The following is a 24,063-nucleotide window of genomic DNA, read 5'->3' as shown; positions in this document are numbered from 1 at the left end:
AGAACATTTCGGAATACGGTACTGGGTGCTCTCTTCCAGGCTTTCGATTATTTTCCGAAAATTTGTGTAGATAGATAGCCGTGGCATTCGAATGGCAGCAATGGGGGTTCACGGACTCACACGCAGCGTTAGGGTTCTTGATCGCGTTTTCAGCGTTGCTCCTTCGATGCTTTACCACTGGAATTCATGACATTCCAGGAGTCAAGATGGTTTGAGACGATCTTGAGCAAAGCTTCGTAAGGTACGCGATATCTTTATCCAATTCGTGTGTAAGATAGTCCACGCTGCTCCTTTCCTTACGTGTACCATGCCCATATCACAACTGCTTCAGGTTTTCTATACGACTATCTTTTGAGGCAACTCGGCGGCGCAACTGAGCATGCCGCTGGGTTGCTGGGGGAACGAAACCCCCCAAAGAATCTCCCAGAATCCTTTGTCGCAGGCTCATGCAAAAACGTTACTGAACTTGTTCCGTTAAATAACCGACTTTATTCGATAGACAAATCATGCTGTCTCTCTCTGCAGCCGTTGATGATTCGGTACTTTACGGCAGTATGCTACCTATCGCGGAGCATGCTCCATAGCGTCTGCATCTCTATCTTTTGCGTCGGGAAGGGTGTTCGACTCGGGCACCTGTCATCGCAGCGATCACTTCCAGTAGAGCGTACACCACCGCTTTGTACGAAAGCAACGCAAACGAATCGATGCTGCGCGACTTGTTCTCCAAGATGGAGTTTCGTTCCGGTACTTGTTTCATTATGAACAGCATCGCATTCCGCAAATCCTGTATCGAACAGAACAGCTTGCGCGTGCGGCGGACCGCGTCCTTGACAAGGGGATCGCCCAGAAAAAGCCTGTGATCATAGGGTGCGGTGCACCGGGGCGGAAACCGAGCCGAGTATCGAGGAAAGCCTTGTACGCCTGTCAAGGGCATGTACCGAGCCATGAGGCAGGCGTTCATGCACCGTCGTGCACCGCCCGCAGGTGAAAGCACATTTCTTACATGGAAACCCCTTACCATACCCGTGCCGAGCGTCACCGCTACGAAGTGCGCATCGAGGCCATACACAAAAAAAGTATGAATCTGGCATGCCGAGCGCAAATCGGAACGCTTGCCTGTGCATGAAATGCTTGAATCACAGCTTGGCGCTTTGATTTCGGGACTTGAAAGCTGCTGTCAACTTCATTCGACTGCCCGCAGCGGAGCTGGGCGAAAAGCAGGCACACCAACGTGTTCAAATCCGGAGATCAGAGAGACAAAGTCGTCTTCGAAAAAGCCCGCAAACGCTGGTATTGCTGATAGCAGAGATAGATCCCAGGTTAGACTTGCACGCCCCGTGCTCATGGACTTGTTTCATTTTTAATTCTCACAAGAGTGCATGTCGAGCATTGGAGGATGAGCAGCGAGCACATGCACCGTCCTGCAGCACGCCCAGCTGGCATGAAAGAACTGTCTACCATCGTACCAAGTATCGGTTTCGAACGTGGATGCTTTATCAACTGCACAGGATCCATGCATCCACAGACTTGGTAGTGAGCGCGTACGGTGAGCTCAGCACCTATTAGACCATTTGAATCGACCATGATATCCGCATGGAATTATGGCTGGTACCCAGTGGAGCTTGCAAGTCTCCTGCAGCATAATGGACGCTCTCCCAGATGCCAATAACCATTGCGTATGGTTCAGCGATTCCCTGATTCGTGTAGTCCGTCGGGTACGCCAAACGAGATCGATGCACCGAACGAGACTCTACCAGGTTACGCAGCCTGATGCTGTCAGCAGGAGCTGCGACAGCTCCACAGCAACAGCGTGCTTTGTTGTTCGCGCTGCGTATCGTTCTGCGGCAGAGTTCACGCTCCAGCGGCACAAGTCGCGACACGACGTAGTAGAGGCACCGCGAGCACAGTGCACCGACACCGGAAGCAGCTCGTTTTCGTGGTATTGATTTCGCTAGATCGGGAACCAGCCAGCTTGCCAGGATGCCTGCTCGAGACTTGCTGCCGGCAAGATAGACTTCTCATTGCAACCTTTCTGCTGATTTGTTCAGGGATCAAGCAACGAAGCGTCGATTTTCCGATAGCTACTATGAAAAACAAACGCGTACTGCTCAACGCTTTCGTTTTTCTATGCAGACACTGCATCCGTTCGCCCATATTCCTGCACAGTTTTTCCCTGGAAAGCAGACACACCTACAACTACGTGCATTCAAAGCATAGGCACCCTCAACGTGCATATGAGAGCAACCAGCCCCCGTGTCTCACGTCGGAGCTTGGCGGAGTATCCACGCGCGCCTCTACCTGCTGTCGTTACTTTCTCGAGTCGCGCGCGACACCCATACGTACGAACGTATTCAGGCAGACTGCCTACCCGCCTGACTAGGTGCGGTTTCCTCACAGCGTGAACTCTTCGTCATTGACGCTGTCTCAGACGTACGCGAATGCGAAGCAAGCTTCCTTCATGGTCGGGCGTTTTACACCAGACGCGGCGAGCTCGCCGGGAGGTGCCTCGTCGCAGGCCGCTGCAGACAGTGTCCCGGACCTGGTTGTGGCTACCGAGCACTCTGCGGAAAACGCGGACGCAACCGGTACGAAACCCGAAAGCGACACGCTTCGCACGTCGGGCTCGAGTTTGAAAAGCGTGCTGGGTGAGTTTGCCAACTTGCTGAAAGGATTCCTCGGTTTGAACTTTCTCTACGTTTCCTATGCGTTTTCCTACGCTGGCGTGACGCGAGGCATTCTGGGTTTGGTCCTAGTCAGTCTGTTGACCTTCTATGGCTGTGTCTTACTCGTGCGCGTGAAGCGCCATATCCCAGCAGAATGGTGGCAGAGACAACGCGGCGGCACAGAACCTGGCTCAGAACGTGCACCGTTCGCAGAGGTCAGTTCGGACTCTCCGGGGGCAGCGTCGTGTGTGCCCGCTCGACAAGTGCTTTACGGCGACGTTGGTGCCTATGCCTTTGGTCGTGCCGGAGAGCTGGTCGTGAATCTGGCGCTCCTGCTGACCCAGTTCGGGTACTGCACGGGGTATCTGATTTTCCTCGCCCAGACCATACATGACCTGACGCGCTGCGACTGTGCGCCAGCCTGGTTCCTCCTCATCCCGCTGCCCATCGTGCTCACGTTGGCGCTTCTGCGGTCGGTGCGGAAGTTGACACCATTCAGTTATCTAGCCAATATCGGTATTTTCGTCGGGTTCAGTGCGGTGCTTGTATTCCTCATGGCAAACTTTCAATATCGACCGTATTCGCCTTTGTTCTGGAAGTGGCCCGTGTTCTTTGGACAGATGAGCGCTGCACTGGAAGGCATCGGTGTGGTCTTGCCAGTCGAAGGGAGCATGAAGAATCCCCGTCGCTTCAACGTTATCCTGAGCGCAACGATGGTGCTCATGGGGGCGATTCTTCTGCTCATCGGATTGCTGGGTTTCATGACCTTTGGCAAGCAGACTCGCTCGATCATTCTCCTGAATATGGGTCACAGCGCGGCCGTGCGTATTGTGAAGAGCGTTGCCTGTATCGGTATTCTTTTTACATATCCACTGCAGCTGGTACCCATTGTTCAAGCGCTCGAGGCCTGGCTGGCAACCACGACGTGGCTTCGAACGCGTCAACTGGGTACTGGATCGGCGCATTCAGGCGAGCCACTGCCAAGCCGGCATCCGGAACCTTTCGATGAGACTGTATCTATAGACGCTATTCAGGTCGTCGAAACTCGCATTACGCCCGAGCGTAAAGCGTCTCGTGCAATCGACGGGGAGCAAACGCCAGAGCCTCTTGACGAGCGACTCGATTCCATCGATATTGTCGACGTGCGAGTTGCTTCAGAGCAGCGCGATTCGGGTCCGGGCAGCGCGCTACTGTTCGAAGAATCTGGCGGTTCCAAAGCGGCGATTTCGACATCTCCGGTCCCTGTACCAGATCATATCGATGCATTCGGTGCGCCTGGTGGAGCCTCGCCGCCATCTCCGCAGGCCAGCGCACCAGCTGAGGCACCGCCGGAACCGGCCCCGCCCATCGCCGCAGACCGGGCACCGCTGGCGAGGAGAGTCGCAACCCTCTATTGCACCTATTTCACTGACGAGCCCGCTGCCGTTCTCGTGCGTGTTTCGCTTGTCATTGGCACCGTTGTCGCAGCAGTCATCGCCGGCAAAGATTTCGGACTTTTCCAATCACTTGTGGGTGCGCTCGGTGCAGCGACACTCGCGTACACGCTGCCGGCGCTCTTTCATCTGCGTGTGTTTTGGCAGCGACTCTCCACATGGGAGCGAGCACTCGACATTTTCATGCTAGCATTCGGCGCTGTAGCGACTTTGAGCGCCACGACAACGACCATCGCCGAGATGGTGCGCGGTACTGCATCCGGAATCGCCTAGGTGACCATGCCTCGTTAGATACTGCAGGATCAATGCATCGACGCGGATGCCTGTGTGCATGTGCGCGTCGCTCCTTGAAGCCGTTTCGGGGCTCGTATCGACGCAACGCCTGTTATAGGCCAGGATCCGTGGTTAGATTCAATGATCCCAAGATATATAGAGCGTATCGATACAAGGCCTTGTGCAGGCGGTGGCGGCGACGGCGTGTCGTTCCCGTATGCAACGCAGGAAAAGTAGATCGGTGTGATACCTCAAATCCACAGCGCAAGCAGCGAGAATGTAGCCGCACTAAAAAGCAACGGAACGAGCGTTTGTCGACTCGACATCGCTGCCATTGGATCTGCAGCCGTATCTACGCCAGCATTCAGGGTTGCACATGAATCCGCTGTCGTTAGCGTCTCATAGCCGGGCGTTCCCCGGTACCAATCCATGGCATTTTCGTGCGATTTTCCAATCCATGGCGCCACTTGGCTAGCTTCAGCAGAATTCCTCGGACAAGGTATGATTTCGAGTAAACTGATCGCTAGGAAACTCCCGGCAGCAATTCCATTCAGGAGGCCGCCTACGATTCGGACTGCTCCTCCCGAGCGGGCGCTGTCCAACTGACTCCAGTGCGCTGACAGCCTCGCTAGGGTAGCGGCACATGGCGTTGCCGCTGCGAAAAGCGCTCCAGCCCTGAGACAACGCGCCATTGGCTCTCTTGCGCTGGCAAGCGATACGCCAAGCGCGAGCCCCGCGAAAAATTTATGCAAAATAATCGCAAGGTACATCGCGACGAACGTGCGATACACGGACAAGCCAAGCGCCATACCCTCTGATAGGGCGTGAAAGGACAGCGAGCAGAGCAGGATTTTCCAGATTGGCCGCAGATGGTGCTCGGCAGTTGCAGGCTGTGAACGTTGCAATGCAGCGCTTGTCGATGCAGGGTGTGCTTCGAGCTGGGAAAGCGGATGTCCAGAATCCACTCGCTCGGATGGTGCCGGTCGCTGCGAACAATCGCCCCAAGGATGTGGCGCTCGAGCGTCTACGCATAACGGACTTGGCAATCTGGGTGCGTCGGCAGCGCGTCGCGCTCTCAAGTCGATGCAGTAGACACCCAGCACGCCTACGAGGAAACAGGTTCCCAACAGAGAAACAGCAGTGCTGCGTTCCATTCCGTACGCAGTGGCTAGGTTATCTTCGAGCTGCACAGCACTGGACGGGAGGATATGCACCAGCGCTGCGGATAGGAGCACCCCAGCGGCAACGCCGCGACCCCAGTCCTCGAAAACGTGTTTCCACGAACGCCGAGCCGCTTGGGGCCGCTGCGTCCTCCGCGCTACTGCGAGTCTCAGTCTGGGGTCGGCTTGCGGGCCGAATTCCTCGCAGGCGGCGCTGGACACTTGCCCAACCTCAGTGTCGCTGTCGTTGCCCAAGCAAGGCACCAGAACACCGCTGAGGGCGGTAGCGTATAGGAGTGCTTGCAGTGCCAGAAAAGAGACCAGCGAAACGTGATCGCTTCCTGTGCTAGCCTGCACTTCGCTCTGCTCCAGACGACGCATGCCACTGGTGCAGCAGTGCAGGTTGGTTATGGGCGAACCTCGCTCAGCGGCAACCGAAAAGCCCAAAAACACCTCGGTTAGCGTAACCAGGCGGAGCGCTTTCGGTGCTGTCCGGATAATCGCCGACGGGCAGATGCCCAGCCCAGGCCAGGTCGGCAGCAGGACTTTCTGGCTTTTCAATCCAGTTGTGTTTCACCCCTGTTGCGGTATGTTGCAGGAGATCGGTATCACGATGCAGCGTACCCTATAGATCGTCGACGAACTGCCTGTAGGATATATGTTCTTTTCTAAATAGTGTATGGAGGGCTGGTTTCCTCATGCAGGTCAGTCGGCCAGTCCACAGAGCTCAGATCGTTGAAGAACACAGAAAGAAACAAGTATTCTGCGCTTCGCGCCAAAAGAAACCGATATTTTCAGATACTTCCTGAGGTCAATGGTAGAGAATGACCCTTTGAACCCCTTTTTTTCGGAAGGCGAGAGCGATGACAATAGCCATTACCTGTATGTATTTTTCTCGCCAGCTCGTTCATATGATCGCAAAAACACCGTGATACATTCCCAAAATGCCCTGGTTCGTGCAAGGCTATCTTCCATCGGAATCGCAGCGACAGCGTTCCTGGAACGTTCCGATCCGTATGAAGCACAGGGACGCCGGTTTGTTTTTCCAGTCGGTGAGACTTGCTTCTGATGAAACAATCGGAGCGTATCTGGGTATTCGCGTACAGGGAACCCGTTGTATCTAAGATCGAACTCGAAGAGAACGACGACATCATTATCTAGTATAGATGCAGTGGATTCTTTCGACGGTCTCAGTTTCGCCCGTACAGCAAGCTCATACAACGCCACGATCTACTCCACTGAATCCTTGAAAATTTTCTTCTCAAGGTCTTGCCACGTCCTTCCTTTGGACAACGTTGCATTTGATATTTCCGCTTGCGTTCGAGCTTTTGCCGGGTCTATCGGGTAGAGCTGCTCTTCATTCCTCCGTACTGTCCATTGTTGAGCCGCATCGAAAGAGTGCTCTCTATCGTGAAACGTAGCGATCGCTGCTCTGGGCGAATTGATGAAGTTTTCAACACAGCGTAACACAAGGCAGCACATCTCGTCTTTCTTCCGCAAGTCCTTCTCGCCCCGAGAAGGCCCTCACTTAAAAGGGTACAAAGTAGTGCATCCATTTTCAAAAGTAAAAAATCGAAAGATTCAGCAGAGGCGTACAATACTGAAGATCGAGACGGTGGGAAGGCTGCGAAGCGCCTCGGCGATCGGAAAGTTTGAATAGCTGATAGAGCACCAAATCGAACAGGGGGCGAGCGTTCAACGACGCCTTGAAAGGATCTGTTCAATCAGAGGCAATAAACGCATAGAATCCGTGAACCGAGACTTCAATGCCGCCATCCATATCGGACGATGTGTGGTACTGAAGACGTGATCCGCGGAGCAGACACGAGCGAACTTTGTGGGGCAGCCTCTCAGAGCCGTTATGCACAAGGAGAAGCTGAAACCATTGGAAGGGTGGCCGGTCCAACAAGAATGGGAGGCCTCCGTGACACGGCATTCGTTTAACCTGTCGAGCCGACGCTCTCTCTGGCACGGCAACGCCGTTCTGTTGCCGAGCTGCATCCGTACCAACGGTACAGGCGCTGTCGCAGACGATCAGGGCAGGTGCTCGGCGCTCGATAGAGCAGATCAAACGACGAGTATATCCGAGAAGAAGAATGAGGTATGGAACTTGGAAGTAGGACGTGGATCGATGGATGAATGACCGCGCGCGGATACAAAGCGCACAGCTGGGGAACGCTGGCCTCTATGAACATTTGATCAAATTAAGAAAAAAGTGGATCGGTAGAGTCGCGCACTGCTCGCCGTCAGCGAATCCGCGTCGTTCTGTCTACCCGGAACGGGTATACTGCACTGAGAAGACAGGAATGGTTTCCGGAACTGTTGGTTCAGCTGGTGCCACGGCGTCGTATACGAGTCTTTTGAACTTTGCGCGAGTGGGTGCAGTTTTTATCGGCTATTTGGCTGGTAGTTCTATGAACGCGCAGCGGGAGCGCAACGCGCGGAGGAAGCTCGAGGCGGAGCTTCAGCGTCAGGCAGCTGAGCTGCAGGCTTTACGGGAACAGCTGTCCAGGTCCGAAGACCGAGCCGCGTCGACGGGAGACCCTGTTCAGGACTGGATTCAGTCTTTGAGCTCGTCATGAGGCCGAGGCACGCACCGCGCTGTCGCAGCGCTTCGCGTGTCGTGCCTGCCTCTCGTTAACGGTAACGCCAGCCCGGTGCTCTCGTGCGGCGTTGACGCAGCCTACTTTTCTCCTGCCCTCTGCTGGGGATTGATTCCGACGAGTTGGCAACACTTTTCTTCTACTTTCTCCAGGCGCTCACACAGTCTCTCTAACCTGCTGTCGATCTTGGTCAAAAGTTCCTCAGCACGGCTTTGGAAAGCTTCGACATGCTCTTCGTACTGGGCGAGCTGGTATCGTGCGGCCTCGCGTTTCTTCCAGACTCGCATCTAGCGTATCGTTTGGTCTTGAGCTTGCAAGCCCCCGAGAGCCGACTTGTTCGCGAGGTTTCCGAGCGCTGCGCCTCTCGCCCCGATCCAAGCGATGGAGTCGCAAGGACGCAGCTGCAGCTGGAGCTGCGCATATCCGATCTTCGGCGTCGCATGGCCGATGGCGCGCTCGTTTTCAGTGCGCGGGACGTTTTCGTGCGTCTGGCGGGAAAAGTGGAAGGCTGCGGCCCCAGCAGCGCCATGGGCGAAGGGGCGGTCGTTCCACTGGTCGTGTCCCAGCCGCGTGACAGAGGCCTTGGATCGGAGCCGGCGGTGTCAGGAAGTCAGTCACGCTGCCGTCTCGCAGCGGTATGAATGACGGTGCACGTTGGCACGAGATGCGGAGAGAGATTCGCTGCTCGGTCGTATGAGGTGTCCAAAAAGTTGCAGGATGTATTTTTAGGGAAAGTGATGAACGATACGCATCACAGTTTGGAACGTACACTGCTGCCGCCCATCTGACGTTTGAGGTGCCTCTCGTATTCGTTTCAGACGGGTTATAGCGAGGAGCGCGTCAACATCGGCAATATGCGGTTGGATGGGCGTGTGCGAAGCATCGGATTCAGCCAGACGACTTGAGAATCTCTGCAGTTGTCGTGTGGATTCTGTGAGAGAGCGCCAAGCGTGCACCGTCTTGGATCCACCGTCTCATGTTGCCGGATGACAGCGCGCTCACTCGGCGCTTAACGAAGCGAGCAAATGAGCGAGAGCATCGCTTGGAGCACAGCTTGCTGATGGCGTGCTGTGCTGCTCATCGGAGACAGGTCTCGGAAGCAGACCGCGCAAAGTACGAACATGCTTGGTGGTAAACCCCCGTATAACCCAAGGCACGGTGCCGCAAAGCTGCCTTCGTATATCTGGAAGATTTCCGGTGGGTCCATCTTTGGCCTCGAATCACGCTGATCGGCTTTTGTAACAGGACGCTCGTGCGAACCAGACCACAACCCGATTCAAGGTATCACCAGGAACGACACCAGCGCACGGGCGCTGGGTTTATGCATATCTGCTTTCGGGGCAGTGCGCACTCGCCACCTGCACCCTAGGCTGTTCGCGTATGCGGCTAGCCATGCGCACCAGTGCACGTGCAAAACCTGAATACGCTCGGCGTACGAACCGAGCACAGATCACGAAACCCTCTCTCTGTCTCTCCTTGGCTGTTCATGTGTTCATGTAGTTGCTCGGCTCTTGCACGCTACCGATCCAGTCAGTGAAACGCATGACCCGCTTCTCGTTTCTTTGCTCGGCGCTCAGGAGCGAGCTCGTCTGGATCCGTTCAAACTTTTGGATGTGCTGCTTCGCCACCGACCGCTCCAGGCTTGCGGACGCGGCCGCTGCGTCTTCATGGGGACTCTTCTGGGTCAACCGGAGCGGTGTTGGCTTCGTGCGTTGCGCACTGGGCACGTCGGGCGTCGCACTGGGCGCTTCGGCAGGCACCGCACGCGACGACGTATTCCCGATATTCTCCTTTCCGGTTGAGACGTCGCTGTCGTTCTGTTTTCTCGCAGTGGATTCAAACGAGTGTCCGTTCAATCGTTTCTCCAGCAAATCACGTTCGAGTTGCACGAGATCCAGCTGTTCTTGCACTGCCCGCAGCTTTGACAAGATGTCCGCATACGCCTCCGTCTCGTGTGCGGCGTTGTTCCGGCGCTGCGTCTGGACGAGTTCCTCGCGGAGGCGCTCGAGAACACCCTCCTGTTCCTCGCGATCTTTTTCCAAACAAGCAATTCGAAGGCTTTTTCGGTCTGTTTCCTCTTCTAAAGCGCGAATCTGTAGCTCCATCTCAGCGATTTTCGCAGCTTGGCTCTGTCGATTGGTTTGCTCAATGCAGAGAGCCTTTCTCAACGAGCCGATAACGTCCTGAGCCGCAGCAAGCTCCCTCTGATATTGAGCCATCTGTGTCTCGAGCGATACGATCGTTTCTCGAATAATGCTACTGGGGATATGATCCCATGAGAGGGCGGGTCGCAAGGCCGACCCCTCGAAGTGATGCACACTGGATTGGTTCAATTTCTGATGCACGTCTTCAGAACGAAGCGACGGGGTAACTGACAGTTCCCGCGGGTGATGCGCTTCCTCCTCAAATGTGGAGGATAGATTCGTCACGACAGCAGGCTTCGCCGCCGATTTCCGGAAATCTGTCGAGCCCTCTGCTCGAGAAAAGTCCACTTCAGAACCGTTCCCGTGATTCCCCGGGACAGATTCAGGACTTGGTTCCATGAACAGGATGCTGTCTTGCACGTCAGGGGCCAGTGTGTGGCGCAGAGACCGCTGCGGCGTTCCCGCGCTAGCCGCCAGCGCGCTACGTGCCGATGCGTCCAGCGGGTCGCGCCCACCAGAGTTCGCCAGTGCAGCTCGCCGAGAGTCCCACACTTTCTTATGTGCTTCGATTTCGGACTCATCAATGTCCAAAGTGACGCGCTCAACATCGTCGTCGTCAAAGGGGTTCCTTCCGTGGTCGCCAGCGGGTGTCGCGGCGGCCTCCTGGGGAAGAGTCTCTTTCCCCGAATTCAAAGCCGAAGTATCCGCCCCGAAACCCTGTTCACTACCAAGCCGCTCGGAAGCTTCTCTTTTCTCAGAGTACTCGTGGGTCTGGCTCAGCGTCAGGCAGCCGGTGTGATCAAGCAGCATCGGCGTGTGTGGAGTTTTCGGCCCCAGTGGCGTCCCAGGATAGGAACCCTCCCAACCCTGCTTCAATTTTCCAGTTCCTACCAAAGCAGACCCTGTAAAGGCCTCGCTATTTTTACTGGCAGAGCGACGAAAAGCGTTCGCAAGGTACATGGCTTGCCTCTAGCAAGCGAAGCGCCAGTAAGAATTTAAATTTGGAGAGGAAACAACGACAGAAGCCGTGACGTGCTGCGCGCGCGCGCATCCAATCTCGAACGGCTTCGGTCGAGATTCGCGTTTCATGCGATCATTCCTGGCATGTCTGTGCTGGACGACACCGCTGTAGTGTACAGACCGCAAAGAGGTCCCCCAAGTTATTTCACTTTGCACCCAGAATGCAACGGAAGAATGGAGATAATGAGTTCCGGCGGTACTTTGGAGGAGAGAAAGTCGCCTAACACAAACTGTGCGTCGGCGCGCCGGCGTGAACGCGCCGGTGCGGCTCCGGTGCTGCGTGAAACGATGACTAGTACGCGTCCAGTGACGTCAGAAGAAACCATGAAGCACGCCGAAGATACCTTCGTGACTGATTTTGGGACAGCAGCCCCCAAAGCGCTGCAAGATGTAGAGAAACAGGAGCAGACGACGCCGAGCGTAGCCGCAGAGGCGCGACTCGACGCAGAGGCGCATTCACGGTGCCTCGCTGGGGCCAGTGCTCGGCTACTGCAGCGAAATGAAACAGACACCCAGACTCATGACTCTGGGCTGGAGGGTATTGACTGCCCCAAGTCGCCCGAAAAAACGTACGCGCTTCCGAGCGAGAAGCCGGACCCGGACGACGCCCTTCTGCCACAGGGCACGCGTGTGCGCATCATCGGCAACAATCGGACCAAACCAAAGTGGATCGGTCTAGAGGGTTCCATTGAAAGCGGAGCACCCATCGGAGGCTGGCACGTGATCTGTCTCGACGATGGTCGACGGATTCGTGTTCAGCGGAACGCTATCCAGGCTATCGATATCCCTACAGGGGCCGTTTTCGTAGAGACAGCCCCGGGTTTGAAGCTTAAGCGCGAGCGCTCGCGCCCTAGAACGGGCCGAGACCCTTTGGATACGAATCCTTCTTCGCCGACGTTTAGCGCGGTGACGCCGAACCACGGACTCCACTGCTCGCCGATGACGAAACCTTTGCTTGGGTCACCGGTGCTGAATCGAGCGAAGCTTTCCTGGACGAGTCCCGAAGATCTGACCAGTTGTGCACCTCCTATGCCGTCTGCGCAACATGGCGAGCACTGGCGATACGGTACGGAGCCATCGCAACAAGTCCAGCGTCCGGAGGTGCTGGGTCCTGGGGCCGCTGTATCTCGCCAGGACTGGCCCCCAGCGGAAGCGGCCACGTTGATGCGATGCCCCGAGTCGCCTGGGGCAGATTCACTTGAGTTTCACCCCAATGCGGGCGGGTCCCTTGGGGTGACGATCAGTCGGCTCAATGCGAAGGCATTGCGTCGATATTCAAAACGATTTGGGCTTCCACTGCGCTCGGATGTGAGCCGTGCCCAGCTGGTGCACGAAGTTCAATCCCATTTCACCCATCTGGAGGTGGACGAAGCGGCTGCCATTCGTGATTTTCTCTTGACGCTGCACAAAGGCGGAAATTATAGAGATCAACAAAAGCTGGGTCCAACGCTGACACCAACGAAACGAACACGACCAGATGCGAAGCGTTGCGTGAATCATGGCGGTGGTGACGCACCAGCACGGTAAGTGCGCCTCTTCGGCACCGTTTCTGCACGTTTGCAGAGTCCGGCTGCGGAAAGCGCTTGTCGCGCATGCGTTGTTGCGTGAACCTACGCGGAGCGCGCAACGAGCACTACTCCCCCCAGCGGTGCATTCGAAATTATCCAAGCAAAGCGCTTGCTGTGCGATGCTACTTGGATTCAGCTCAAGGCAGCTCACGTGATGACGCTTTTATGTTTATAACCGACGTGTGAATAAAACTACTGCGAAGGGGTCGGCTCAGACAGTATCTTTACCGTCGAGCTGGCGACCCTTGGCAACCGTAATTCTGGAAATATATAGAGAGAGACATTCTGATAAACGATTTTGTAGTGGGCACTGCATACTCGTCCGCGATCACGAGTCAGAAACGATCTGGCGTCCGTAGACGACGCGGACGCAACGCCGACACCCAGCCATGAAACGTTCTGTGCTCAGTGATCAAGTCGCTGTGCGTTGAGGCGGTACACGGCCGGACGACATCTTATGGGAAGGCGCGTAGCGAGCCACTTGAGCACATTGGCAGCGCACCGGGACTGTCCAGCGACCTGAACGAGCCGGGCTGGCCAGAGTCCTCGCCCGATACTCCCTACAATGGGCATGGAGGCATTCGCTGAAACTCCACCTGGCGTCTACGCACATCCATAGCCCCCAGTGCGGTAGCAGCATGCGGCACGCAAGCGCTCGTGCTACTCGACGCCATGGATATCGTGCAGAACGATGATCAAGCGTTCATAAATCTCGACACCATGAATATCATGCAGAACGATGATCGAGCGTTCATACATCTCGATACCATGAATATCGTGCAGCACTTTAGGCATGCGTTTTCCAGAGAGCGCATGCATCAGCTCTTGGGGTGCAGTATGATGCCAAAGGGTGCGTTTTCAGCGCTGGAGGCGTTGTGTGTCGCTTTATCGGCGGTACATTTCCGGGTAATCGTCGGCGCGCAAAAACAAAAACATCCTGGGGAACCCGATCAGACGCATTCATCGTACACCCCAGGAAAAGCGGCTAACAAGCAAAGCAATGATGCGTACCAGTGACAGAAGCCTCCAATCGAGCTCCCGCTCGCACCCGAAGCCGGGCCATGTGTCGAGCAGGCGCTCTCCTGGGTCACCGGCTCGCGCCTGGGTCACGGCAGTCGCGGTGGCAGGCGATGTCGTCGATCCGTCGTTGCTTCACCAATGATACCGCGAGCCGCCAAACCCCCAGACATGGATCCATCTCAGGCATCTGTGTGTCACTCTATGTGTGTGCTCCCGAAGCGGTATGCCTCGACGAGGAATGACAAGCAGGCTTGTGTGTCGTATAGAAGAACAATAGCGAGTCCGGCAGGCGTACCTCGGTTCGTGCCCTCGTTTCATCTGGACGTAAAGCCTAATGGAGATGCCTATTACGGTCATATTGCCTATCAGAGTCGAGCGGCGCGTGGATCGTCTCCTTCCGAACCGAGGCTCAAACAGATGGTTACTCAGTTCAAGTCTTTCTCGCGCAATCCCGTGTCCAGTGCGCGTGGATTGTTTATGGAACCTAAAAGTCTCGGTGACACAGGCGCACAGCTGCTGGCGTTGCGCTAGCGACCGCGTAACAGTACGGCATGCTGGAGGGTGTCGGCAGTGAGCCCCGCTGCAGACGCTGTCTGACGCGTTATTCACAGAACCAGCGCCGTTCCATACCGGAGACGATGCATTCGCTCAAAATATGCGCCGAGTATCGAGCTTCTGCTTCACGAAAACTACCTCCAAGGTGCACGCTGCAACCACAGTCAAAAGCTCCAACAACGTCATCCACATGACGGATCGCTTACGCTCTTGCAGCATACGAAGATTTTGGCGAATGCGTTCTCGCATTCGCATCTGCGCTATCCGTACGTTACGCAGCTCGTGCATGATCGAAACTGCCCTATGCTGCAGGGGCTCCAGATGCTTATCTTGTTTCACTGCGTCACGCAGAAGTTCCGACACCTCATCCTCTGCGTCACCAAGGTCGTAGAAAAACGCAATATCTCGTGCTTTCTTCTCTTCCCCGTAGTGGAAGCAGAGCTCATACTCGCCGTCGCTCGGTGCAGCGAACACGAAAGGTGCCGAAACCTCCACCAGACGGACGAGCTCGGGACCTCTAGCTTTCTCTGGTTGCTTCGAGTCTACCACTGGCCCTGTGATGGTAAACCCCACGGCTGCAGGGGCGTCCGAGTCCGGCGAAAGCAGGACCTCGAAGAAACCCTGGACCTCCCGTCCACCTTTCACGGACGCCAAAAAGCAGACGCGCTCGGGGTCTACCTCTGGATCCATGCGGAAGTTCCAGGCGTGAACCCCGCAAACGCCTAGCATGAACCAAAATGAGAAAATGAGTAAAAGTAGATTTGCTGCATAGGCGGACCGCATCGTTGTTTAGCGACAGGCTCGTAGAGGAACAGACCTCCTCGGAGCGAAAACGCCGGCAATGTCGACTGGCGCGTCGCGCATCGTCTCTGAGTGTGCCGTGCGAAGCAGCGCGTGTCCGTATAGGAAGGAAAAGTACAGATAAGTACATCATTGTGATAAGAACAGCGTCAAGCCCCGATCCAGCCGTTACCGCCGCTGCTTGGCGGGAGATGCGCTGCGCGCTCGTCAGGGCACCGCTCGCAAAAGACTGAGGCGTCCGGTACGAGCTCGCCGCTGGTAACGGTGTACACGTGACACCGCAATGCTGGCTTTAAACGATGACGTCGACATAAACTCCTCTGAAACAGAGCGCTATGCTTCAACTTACGAACTCGAGAGGCTAAAACGGCTCGAAAGGAACCGTATATTTTTGCAACAAATTTGGTCAAAGACGTTCGAGAGCGGCACGGATCCACTAAAGCAACAAAACGCAGAAGCACGGCAAGCGCTGGGCCCAGTCGAGCTCAGCGCGTCCGTTGATCAGAAGAAAAACTCGACATTATCAAGGGTGAGAAAGCGAGTGCCGGAAAGGGATCCAAAATGCACCTCAACTCCGCAGAAACCACTGCGTCGGTCGGAACGCAAACGCTTTCGGGAAGAAGACTGCCCCGTGTCGAATGGGCCAGTTGAACTCATTCGTTCCACGGAAGACGGAACAAACAGCGGAAACTCCGATTCGACGTCCCGAAATGAGATCTTGAGCGGTGTCTTCGATGAGCTATATGAGATCCAGCGCTATTTCACAGAGGTTGCACCCTTGCCCGCAGATGCGCCTGAGCCCCTGCGTGTGGATGGCCACTACCGAGGCTGGGTGAACCCCGAGGTAGCCGCACGCTGGTCCATTGCCTCGAATGCGGCAGAGGCCTGGAACTCAAACGGGGGCGGGCGGTTTTCGGTGCGCAACCCGCTCGGAACGACGAAGGGTACGAGCTCGACACGGGTGACACTCAGTGCGAAAGAGATCGCCCGACGAAGTCTTCAGAAGAACCCTAATGCCTATTTTTATCGCCACAACGAGCCCGGAGAAGAGCAGTGGTTCGGTGACTGGAGTCCCGAGGAGCTCGACAGGTTCATGGCCGTAGCGCGCCAGTACGGCTGCGGTGACAAATGGGGTCTGTTTGCAAGCCACATCCCGCATCGTGTCGGGTACCAGTGCTCTAGTGCCTACCGGGAACTCATTCTTCCCAAAGGTCTGATCTTTGATCCCAACTACATGATGACAAGTTCGGGCAAAGCTGTCTACGTTGGGTCGCAGAGGCGCGCAACTGGAGCAGGGCGCCTCGAGTCGCCGCCGATGTCAACCGAGGACCGATCCCAAACTTGACAGAACGAGTGTCCTTTTCGAAATAGCGCGCTGTTTGCCCGTTTCGCGGAAAACTCTCATCAAACAAGAAGCAGCGCTTTTCGTTTCGGTTTCCGTACGGACCGTTCCGCGCTCCGCACTCGCAAGGCATCACCGCAGAGAACCAGCACCCAGTCGTCGCTGAGGTCCACCGTGAACACCGTCGATAGCTTGGGCAGAACACGCAATCGAGAGTCAGGCGACACGATTTTAAATGTCTGTTCAGTCTCCTGAATAACAATGCCGTGAACACCGACGCGCTCCGGGGCAGCGCTCTGGTGCACTGTGATGCTGGCCCCGTGCCAGTCCAGCCGAAGAAGGCGGTCGAGCACTGCTTCTCGCTCCTGCTGCCGCAGTCGGTCGAGCTGTTGCACGGGGATCATGGACTGTGCGTACTCCAGCCAGAGCTGCGCCAGTGGTTGCACCTCTGCGTAAGGAATGCGCTTGTCCAGCTTATACAACCCGAGTCTGCGTCGCTCTCGAGCGGTAAGCGGCTGCACCTGCCGCCTCTGCCGACTCGGTTTCAACCGACGCCTTTTCTGTCCACCAAGAACACTCTCCCGCCTGCGCGTATGCTTAGAGGGATTGCCCAGAAGCAAAACGCGGTCTGCGAGGCGACTGGAGACAGGCTCGTCGGAGCCAAGCGCCCCGGCTACGAAGGCATTCAGCGCTGTTGACGAGGCTACGGCGCTCGTCTCCTCGAGACGGTTTACCGTCACATTTGTGGGCAATAGAAGTTTCGGAGCCTTTTCATAGACCCATGTGTAGAGTCTTGCCTCGGGGTCTGACGCTTCGTCCATAAAGATACCGACAACGACGGGGCGTCGCTTTACTCCCCCCGAGCTGCGTAGCGGCCCGGCGTCGGGTCGCCTTCGCCAGCCTCGACTCATGGCGTGCGCTGCTTCCCTGTCAACCGGGAACGCGCTTCAGCCGCTGGTGCGAGAAAGTGTTCTGAGGCCTGCTGGGTCAGCGGTGAACGCAACATCAGCCATGTTTATTCTGGAGAAGCGGTTCCCCTTCGAGGCATCCCATTGTCTACAACACCACGACTCGAAGTGCAGTCGATTACACGGTCACTCGTACGTGCTGGTTGTGGAAGTATCGACGGAGGCGCTGGTGACCTCTGGTCCCAAGAAAGGCATGGTCATGGACTTTGACGAGATCGCAGCCGTCGTTCGCCCTCTTGTGGAAAAGTTTCTTGATCACCAGCACTTGAACGAGACCTTAGAGACAGACGCGCCAACTGCTGAGTATATTGCGTACTGGGCGTATCGGAAGCTGAAACCTTCTATTCCTTGTTTATCTGCTGTAACAGTGGAGGAAACAGCGACTGCCCGTGCAATCTATCGACCGAAACCTCTCGACTCACTGCACCGAATAGAGCACGATCACGAGACATCGTTCGATCACGCCTACGGGCCTGTCAGCTAAACTGCAAATACGGCGTGCGGTATTCGATGCTGGTACCGTTACTGGCGGTATTTTTCACATCATTGCTGCTGCTGCTCCTGCTGCTGCTGCTGATGATGGTGGTGGTGATGGCGATGGTGACCGTAATGCGCATTCGCTACACACACGAGAATGAATACATTGGCAACATGTCCAAGGTGGTGATAGTAACGCTGATGATGATGATGACGCTCCTGATGCGTATGTGCGATACTTACGCGAAGTTGTTTATTGGAAGTATACTCGCCAGAACTGAAGTACTGGAATTATTTCGCGGAACGCGCGAGCCTGCATCCCTCCTCGCCAGAAGCGGTACTTCATCATGGAGTGCAGGCGAGTCTATGATGGGTGCGTCTTTTCAAGCTCTGATAAAAGAACGCTTCCCGTAGAAGCATGCGGCGATTGAATACGGTATCATTAATATAAGCTGAGACACGAGTTCCCGTCTCTATGCGACTGGACCAAGAAAACGATCCCGGGTCTAGCATTTTGCACCTGGAGAGCGCAGGCGCCGTTCCAGTTCGAACGCTTGAGCGGCATCTGGCGCTGTGAGCGATGCACTCGGGTTGTTCGGCGGAGCGAAGTCGTTGCGGGCGACGCACCGGCAAGTTTCTGTCTGCACGTTTACTGCTCGCTGCGGCAAAGTGAATGCGCTTCCACATGGAGATATCTTGCTCAAGCTCGTTGAGCAGCGCGAGCACGCAGTGTGCGCTTCATGCGACTCTATGTTTCTCGCTAGATACGTAGATACTTGAATGATTTTTGCTGAAACCTAACCCAACCTGCACACTAAGAAATATGTGCGTGAATGAGATGATTCCGCTGGTCGCTGGGCTTCTCTCGAGTTTCGTTTCTGGGCTGTCTGCTCTCTTCTGCATCGCCTGAAACGCATCCATCACGGACTTGCATCCGACACGAGACAAATGCCGCTGCAGTTCAGCCTCTACCGCGATACGGCTGAACACCTGTATCGGGTATCCAGAGACCTTTTGGTGGCTCCCCCGTCTGGTAGAAGACATCGATTGGAATGCCACCACGCGGATACCAGTAGCCCGCGATGCGCAGCCACTTGGGTTCTAGTTCCGTCGTGAGCCTACGGGCAATACCAATAGTGCATGCCTCGTGGAAGTCTCCGTGATTACGAAACGAATGTAAATACAACTTTAGCGATTTGCTCTCCACGAGCCACTTGTCTGGCACATAGTCTATTACCATATGACAAAAGTCCGGTTGCCCTGTAAGAGGACAGAGCGACGTGAACTCGGGGCAGGTGAAGCGCGTCACGTAAGGGTAATTCTCGTGCATGTTTGCAACTTTCTCAAGAACAGCTTCCGACGGTGACTTGGGCAGTGTCACTTTGCGACCCAGCTGCGTGAGGCTTTCCACATAACTGGCCGCGCCGCTCTGTTCCCGAACACCCAGCCTCGGCCGGATCGCAGCCGGGAAAGGCCCGACCAGGTTGAAACTCGAAGACCTGCGAAGCACTCGAAGCATCCGCTTCGTTCCTGCAGCTGAGTGCCTTGGTCGCTGGTGCGCTCCCGTGTCCAAAAAGTGCGACGTGGGAAACGCTGCGGCCTTTATTGCCAGTCGCTGCTGTTTACTGCGCACGCTACCTAGCAGCCAGCGGCTCGCCTATGCATTGCGTCGCGCTTGCACTGTTGGGATGTACGTTTGACCGGTTCGAGCTACTCTTGCTTTAATGGACAAGTTTAGAGCGTTCACGGCTCGCTAAAGAGAGAGACATGTGCTTTTCGGGGTTGTTCTGCAGCTGCGACCCAGGAAATGAGGACAGCATCAGGACGGTAAACTTACCTCAAGACCGGCGCTTTCCGTGCAAAACAAATCCGGTTCGGTACGGACTTTCGATCGCATAAATAGGTCCAATGGCGGCAGAGAACTACTCGAGCGACACTGGACCGAAGCAAAGATTGTTTCACACACCGCACAGCAGTGAGAATTGGCTTCGTAGAGCCCGCAGCCTCTGTAGTGGCCACGAGACGGGACTTGGTAACCGTCGTCCCAGGGTTGCAGCGGGAATCGCCTGGCGTCATAGCGTCTCCAGGATGGTTCAAAAACTAAAGCGTCCCGGGGATCGGTCAAGCATAGCGCACATGAGCATGAAACGCATGCGTACATCGTACTTGGATAATGCATTCGGTTTGACTTGAATGCAGGCCATGGGCGCTCACACTGCCTCGCAACCCGAGGAACTGTTTCCGCAGACATGAAGACGGTGCTACAGGCAACGAATTTTAAGCTCGGTACCGATGAGGAAGAACGAGGCATGTCGAGAACAGGCCGGAATCGGTACGAGCGAACTTGTGTGGCCTTGGTGCGGACGATGGCGTTTGAGGGAAAGAAGTTGGCAGAGCGCTTTGTGACCCAGCAATAAGCAGTGTGAAATCCGGAAACTCAGAAGAAAGAGGTTGAGATGCATATCTGTTGTCAAAGGTTTTGCTTTGGAAGCAGGATTTTGCATGGACTTCATCCAGCGAGGGAGCAGCGGGCACGGAAGCGCCTCTGGTTTTCGGTCATTCCCCGGTGTCTATCACGTGCGTGACGCACGAGACTGTTCTCGCTAGTCGACCATAGCCTGCGGCTTCGATTTACTCCGAAGATATGTCTAGTTGCCCTGAAATCGGACGCGTTTTCGCGAGCAGTCACCGAAATCTCAGTCATCAGAAAAGTCGCAGGGTACGACACCCGTGTCAGAGTAAAATGGAACACTAGACTGATCGCTCGCTTCTTGTATCTCGATTATTTTTCCGGGTGATTTTTCCTCAAGATATACAGCCTCGACAATCGAAGTACTCCAATATGGGTTTACGGGTCCGTAAGTACTGTTGAGGATTCTTGGTCTTCGCTCCGTAGAAGTGCCTAAAACATGTCACCAATGGAATGCGTTATCTCACCGGAGTGAAGAACATTCGCGAAGCCCTCGAACAATGGTTCGTAAAGCGGCAGATACGACTATCCAGTTTATATGCGCTAACCTGCACGCCTCCCAGTTCCTGACAGCGAACATGCTCAAATCACGCATACTTCAATAACTCGATTTTTCTTTTCATTAACTAATCATACACGTTGCAATTCGCGCCAGTGGATTGACGAGGAAAGAATCTCGACGTCGCCCCTCGACGACTTCTTTACGAGCCCATGCCGAGCGATTGCTGAATACGCAACTTTAAAGAATGGATTCCGTTCGAATGCCAAATCCTCGCCTCTATGGGAGTATCATCGAGAATGCATTCGACGTGAGCATGATCCATATGATGGGATATGCTCCCAGAGGGCTCTTTGTCGCCCGTCCGCATCGTAAAGGGCCATGGACTCGGACTTGAGCCATCGCAGTAATCGCTACCAGTGGATAACGCGGTACTTTTTTTGCAAGTGGGTCGCGTAGACGAATCGATATTTCTCGGTTTGATCTCCAGTGTGGATTTTCCATAGGGTAATTTTCCTTTCATGGACAATCTCGCGTTCCACAGATCCTCTGTCGAATGGAACAGCGCGTGCTTGCGTGAGCGGCGGACAGCGTACTCGCCGAGGGCATTTCTCAGAAGAAGCCTATGATCGTAGGACACAGCACCAGGTGCAAAAACGACGGATGGTATCGATGAGGGCCTTCTGTATCCGCCAAGCGCATGTTTCGAGCGATACACGAAGCGTCCACGTTTCACAGCGTAGCGTTCGAGGAGGAGAGGTTCCGTACACACATACGAAAAAAACGCATCATAGTCGTGTGTCAATGCATCGAAGGGCGTACCGAGGGTGGATACGAAGAGGATGACAATAACAAGCGAAGCGTCAATAGCAATTTTTGTCTGTTAATGAAATGCGTCAACAGCAGCCGCAAACTGTAAAATCCGGATTGTAATCCTGCCATTGACATCCTTCGACTGTTCAGAACGAAGCTGAAAGGACAGGCGAGACCAGCGTTTTTAAAGCCGAATAAAGGAGCGAGATACGCGAAGCAGCCGCAGAAAAATACTACAGTGTCTGGTGTTCATGACAGCGTGAATAGACCCCAACATTATTGCGTACGACCGAAATAGAGGACCTCGTACATTTCACTCTGACATGGACTCAGATTGATGTCAACAACAACAACAACAGCTTCTCGACCTGGTGCTATGCATTTCTTCCTGGATCCAGCACACTGGACTGCCGCGAGTTCGATGGACACTCCATGACGCCAGGTCGATTTCGTAGACGATGCATGTATTCTGGGATACGTAAGCCAGATGCCTGATGCCAATGCTCCTCAGAGCGTTTTCAACACGCATGAAACGATGCAGTGCGTTTCAGCTCGTACCGCTCGTAGGCACCGCCCGTTGCTGACGTTCCTTGTTCACCAACTCATCGAGACGGTCCACAGAAGCGAGCACCTCGTCGACGTTTTGCGCCCATTCAGAGACAATCTCCTCTGGTTTTCGTTCCCTTTGAAAACTCACGATACCATCGATACGATCGATGCGGCCCCATATCCGTCCACTCGTTATCTCATCGCAGAGCAGATCTTCCACGGTATCCTCATCGACTTCCATAAGCGCAGCCAAACGAGACAAATGAATCCGTCGGTAATATTTGGCGATCACTCGCAGATTGTGCTCGTGAACACGGCGTTGCAAGTACAACCAGTTCAAGTCCGGGTGCTTCTCCTCCAGCGCACTGCGGTATGATTGAACGAAGATTGGCCAGCGGATAAGCTCTTCGATCCGGAACAGTGACAGGAGTTCGCCATATATACGGAGCGGTGATTTGTTCTCGAGCAATGGCTGACGTTGGGACAATCGATGCAGCAGATCGTGTTGCTCATGGTTCCGGGGAGCAAGGATCGTATACAGCGCCGCGTTGCCCAGGAATTCCTCCCCAAGCGCAAGGTATGCCCTGGCAATATCAATGAAACGGGTGTCGTCCGCGAGCTTCAAACGCTGCTGCATTGTATACAGTCGAATCATCAGCATATAATACCTAGTCTTGATGGGGCTCTTCCTGAACTCCTCGTCGACCAGTGTTCGGGCTGTGAACTTGTTCGCAATAATCTGCGCGCGAACAGTGTCCTCGAGATCAAGGCAGAGCCTGATCTGCTCCAGCATAAAAGTCCATTTTTCCTGACGCTCCATGCTTCCGAATGTTTCAATCTGGAGTTCGTTCAGCACACGCCCGGCACCACTAATATCTCCGGCTTGCTCCATGAGCTCGGCTAGCATTCTGGTGAGACGCGCACGCTCCAGTTCCAGGAACAGTTTCCCCATGGATATATCGCGCAGCACTTCCAACAGCTCACGTTTCTCCGCAACATCTTTTATTCGATCGAGGTACTGCATTCCCTCGCGCACGATCGTCGCAACAACCTGCTTGAGCTGCGCCCGACGACGGCTGAGCAGTCGCAGGTGCTCTACGAGTGCGGGCACTCGGCCTTGCTGCCAGGCAAGACGAACGATCTCAGTAGCTACCAGCGCTGTAGCGTTCGCATCATCGGCCAAACGGAACTTCTTTTCCAACGCGTACAGGGCCTCTATGACGGGCTTCGTGTCGCCACCGGTCTCTGCTTCAGCGCGCAGTTGTTCAAGCTTCGCGGGGAGCTCCGCCGCAGTAATCGCTCTCGACTCGGGTCGAGCCGACTCTGTGGTCGCCGTGTTGACCATGTCTCGATGCAAGCGTTATACACGGCAGCGGTGCGACTCAGTCACGCTCGTAGACGCCCGCGGCGGAGCTGTCAGTACAGCACAACGGTATGGCGAACAGAGTTGCGCCAGTGTTGGTGCCAGGACAGAGGCGTGCGACGCGATGCTGCAGCGCATGCCGCCTCAAACCGTATTCATCCACGAAACGATTCATATATGTAGATATATGTATAACTATGGATCAGCATCTGCGTGAACTGGGAGCATAGACGCTGACCATGCGTTCCGCGAATGGCGCGCTCCGATTCACATCGATATACGCAACTAGCAGCTCATTTATTCACAGAAAAAAAACCATTGTTCGCTCCAGAAGCGCCTCGA

The 24,063-nt window shown here is 55.1% G+C and overlaps 10 protein-coding genes and 2 non-coding genes across 12 annotated transcripts; 5 read left to right on the top strand and 7 right to left on the bottom strand.

Annotated features, from left to right (window-relative positions):
- Positions 1-491: 491 nt before the first annotated feature.
- On the bottom strand, positions 492-3,026 carry CYME_CMG104T. Its single transcript, XR_002461276.1, has one exon. It is a non-coding gene; the product is annotated as a hypothetical transcript (transcript).
- Positions 2,459-4,369, top strand: CYME_CMG103C (similar to amino acid transporter protein; the record flags this gene model as incomplete). The annotated part of the gene is made up of 1 exon (XM_005535849.1): positions 2,459-4,369. The coding sequence occupies one exon, from the start codon at positions 2,459-2,461 to the stop codon at positions 4,367-4,369; it is 1,911 nt and encodes a 636-aa protein (XP_005535906.1).
- Positions 4,370-4,620: 251 nt separating this feature from the next.
- CYME_CMG102C (similar to zinc transporter) lies at positions 4,621-5,910 on the bottom strand (the record flags this gene model as incomplete). Its single annotated transcript, XM_005535848.1, has 1 exon — positions 4,621-5,910. One exon carries the CDS (start codon positions 5,908-5,910, stop codon positions 4,621-4,623), a length of 1,290 nt encoding a protein of 429 aa, XP_005535905.1.
- A 1,896-nt stretch (positions 5,911-7,806) lies between these two features.
- Positions 7,807-10,227, top strand: CYME_CMG101T. The gene has a single exon (XR_002461275.1). It is a non-coding gene; the product is annotated as a hypothetical transcript (transcript).
- Positions 9,617-11,236, bottom strand: CYME_CMG100C (hypothetical protein; the record flags this gene model as incomplete). The annotated part of the gene is made up of 1 exon (XM_005535847.1): positions 9,617-11,236. The coding sequence occupies one exon, from the start codon at positions 11,234-11,236 to the stop codon at positions 9,617-9,619; it is 1,620 nt and encodes a 539-aa protein (XP_005535904.1).
- A 144-nt stretch (positions 11,237-11,380) lies between these two features.
- On the top strand, positions 11,381-12,823 carry CYME_CMG099C (hypothetical protein, conserved; the record flags this gene model as incomplete). The annotated part of the gene is made up of 1 exon (XM_005535846.1): positions 11,381-12,823. One exon carries the CDS (start codon positions 11,381-11,383, stop codon positions 12,821-12,823), a length of 1,443 nt encoding a protein of 480 aa, XP_005535903.1.
- A 1,709-nt stretch (positions 12,824-14,532) lies between these two features.
- CYME_CMG098C (similar to COP-coated vesicle membrane protein p24) lies at positions 14,533-15,222 on the bottom strand (the record flags this gene model as incomplete). Its single annotated transcript, XM_005535845.1, has 1 exon — positions 14,533-15,222. One exon carries the CDS (start codon positions 15,220-15,222, stop codon positions 14,533-14,535), a length of 690 nt encoding a protein of 229 aa, XP_005535902.1.
- Positions 15,223-15,523: 301 nt separating this feature from the next.
- CYME_CMG097C (hypothetical protein) lies at positions 15,524-16,585 on the top strand (the record flags this gene model as incomplete). Its single annotated transcript, XM_005535844.1, has 1 exon — positions 15,524-16,585. One exon carries the CDS (start codon positions 15,524-15,526, stop codon positions 16,583-16,585), a length of 1,062 nt encoding a protein of 353 aa, XP_005535901.1.
- A 59-nt stretch (positions 16,586-16,644) lies between these two features.
- CYME_CMG096C (ribonuclease P protein subunit POP4) lies at positions 16,645-17,493 on the bottom strand (the record flags this gene model as incomplete). Its single annotated transcript, XM_005535843.1, has 1 exon — positions 16,645-17,493. One exon carries the CDS (start codon positions 17,491-17,493, stop codon positions 16,645-16,647), a length of 849 nt encoding a protein of 282 aa, XP_005535900.1.
- On the top strand, positions 17,492-18,034 carry CYME_CMG095C (similar to 6-pyruvoyl tetrahydrobiopterin synthase; the record flags this gene model as incomplete). Its single annotated transcript, XM_005535842.1, has 1 exon — positions 17,492-18,034. One exon carries the CDS (start codon positions 17,492-17,494, stop codon positions 18,032-18,034), a length of 543 nt encoding a protein of 180 aa, XP_005535899.1.
- Positions 18,035-18,988: 954 nt separating this feature from the next.
- Positions 18,989-19,546, bottom strand: CYME_CMG094C (hypothetical protein, conserved; the record flags this gene model as incomplete). Its single annotated transcript, XM_005535841.1, has 1 exon — positions 18,989-19,546. The coding sequence occupies one exon, from the start codon at positions 19,544-19,546 to the stop codon at positions 18,989-18,991; it is 558 nt and encodes a 185-aa protein (XP_005535898.1).
- A 2,810-nt stretch (positions 19,547-22,356) lies between these two features.
- CYME_CMG093C (26S proteasome regulatory subunit RPN5) lies at positions 22,357-23,703 on the bottom strand (the record flags this gene model as incomplete). The annotated part of the gene is made up of 1 exon (XM_005535840.1): positions 22,357-23,703. One exon carries the CDS (start codon positions 23,701-23,703, stop codon positions 22,357-22,359), a length of 1,347 nt encoding a protein of 448 aa, XP_005535897.1.
- Between the last annotated feature and the right edge of the window lie 360 nt (positions 23,704-24,063).

This window comes from Cyanidioschyzon merolae, chromosome 7 (genome assembly GCF_000091205.1).
Source record: "Cyanidioschyzon merolae strain 10D DNA, chromosome 7, complete genome".
In the NCBI taxonomy this organism is placed as follows: domain Eukaryota; phylum Rhodophyta; class Bangiophyceae; order Cyanidiales; family Cyanidiaceae; genus Cyanidioschyzon; species Cyanidioschyzon merolae.
This window is presented reverse-complemented; position numbering and strand designations above follow the sequence as displayed.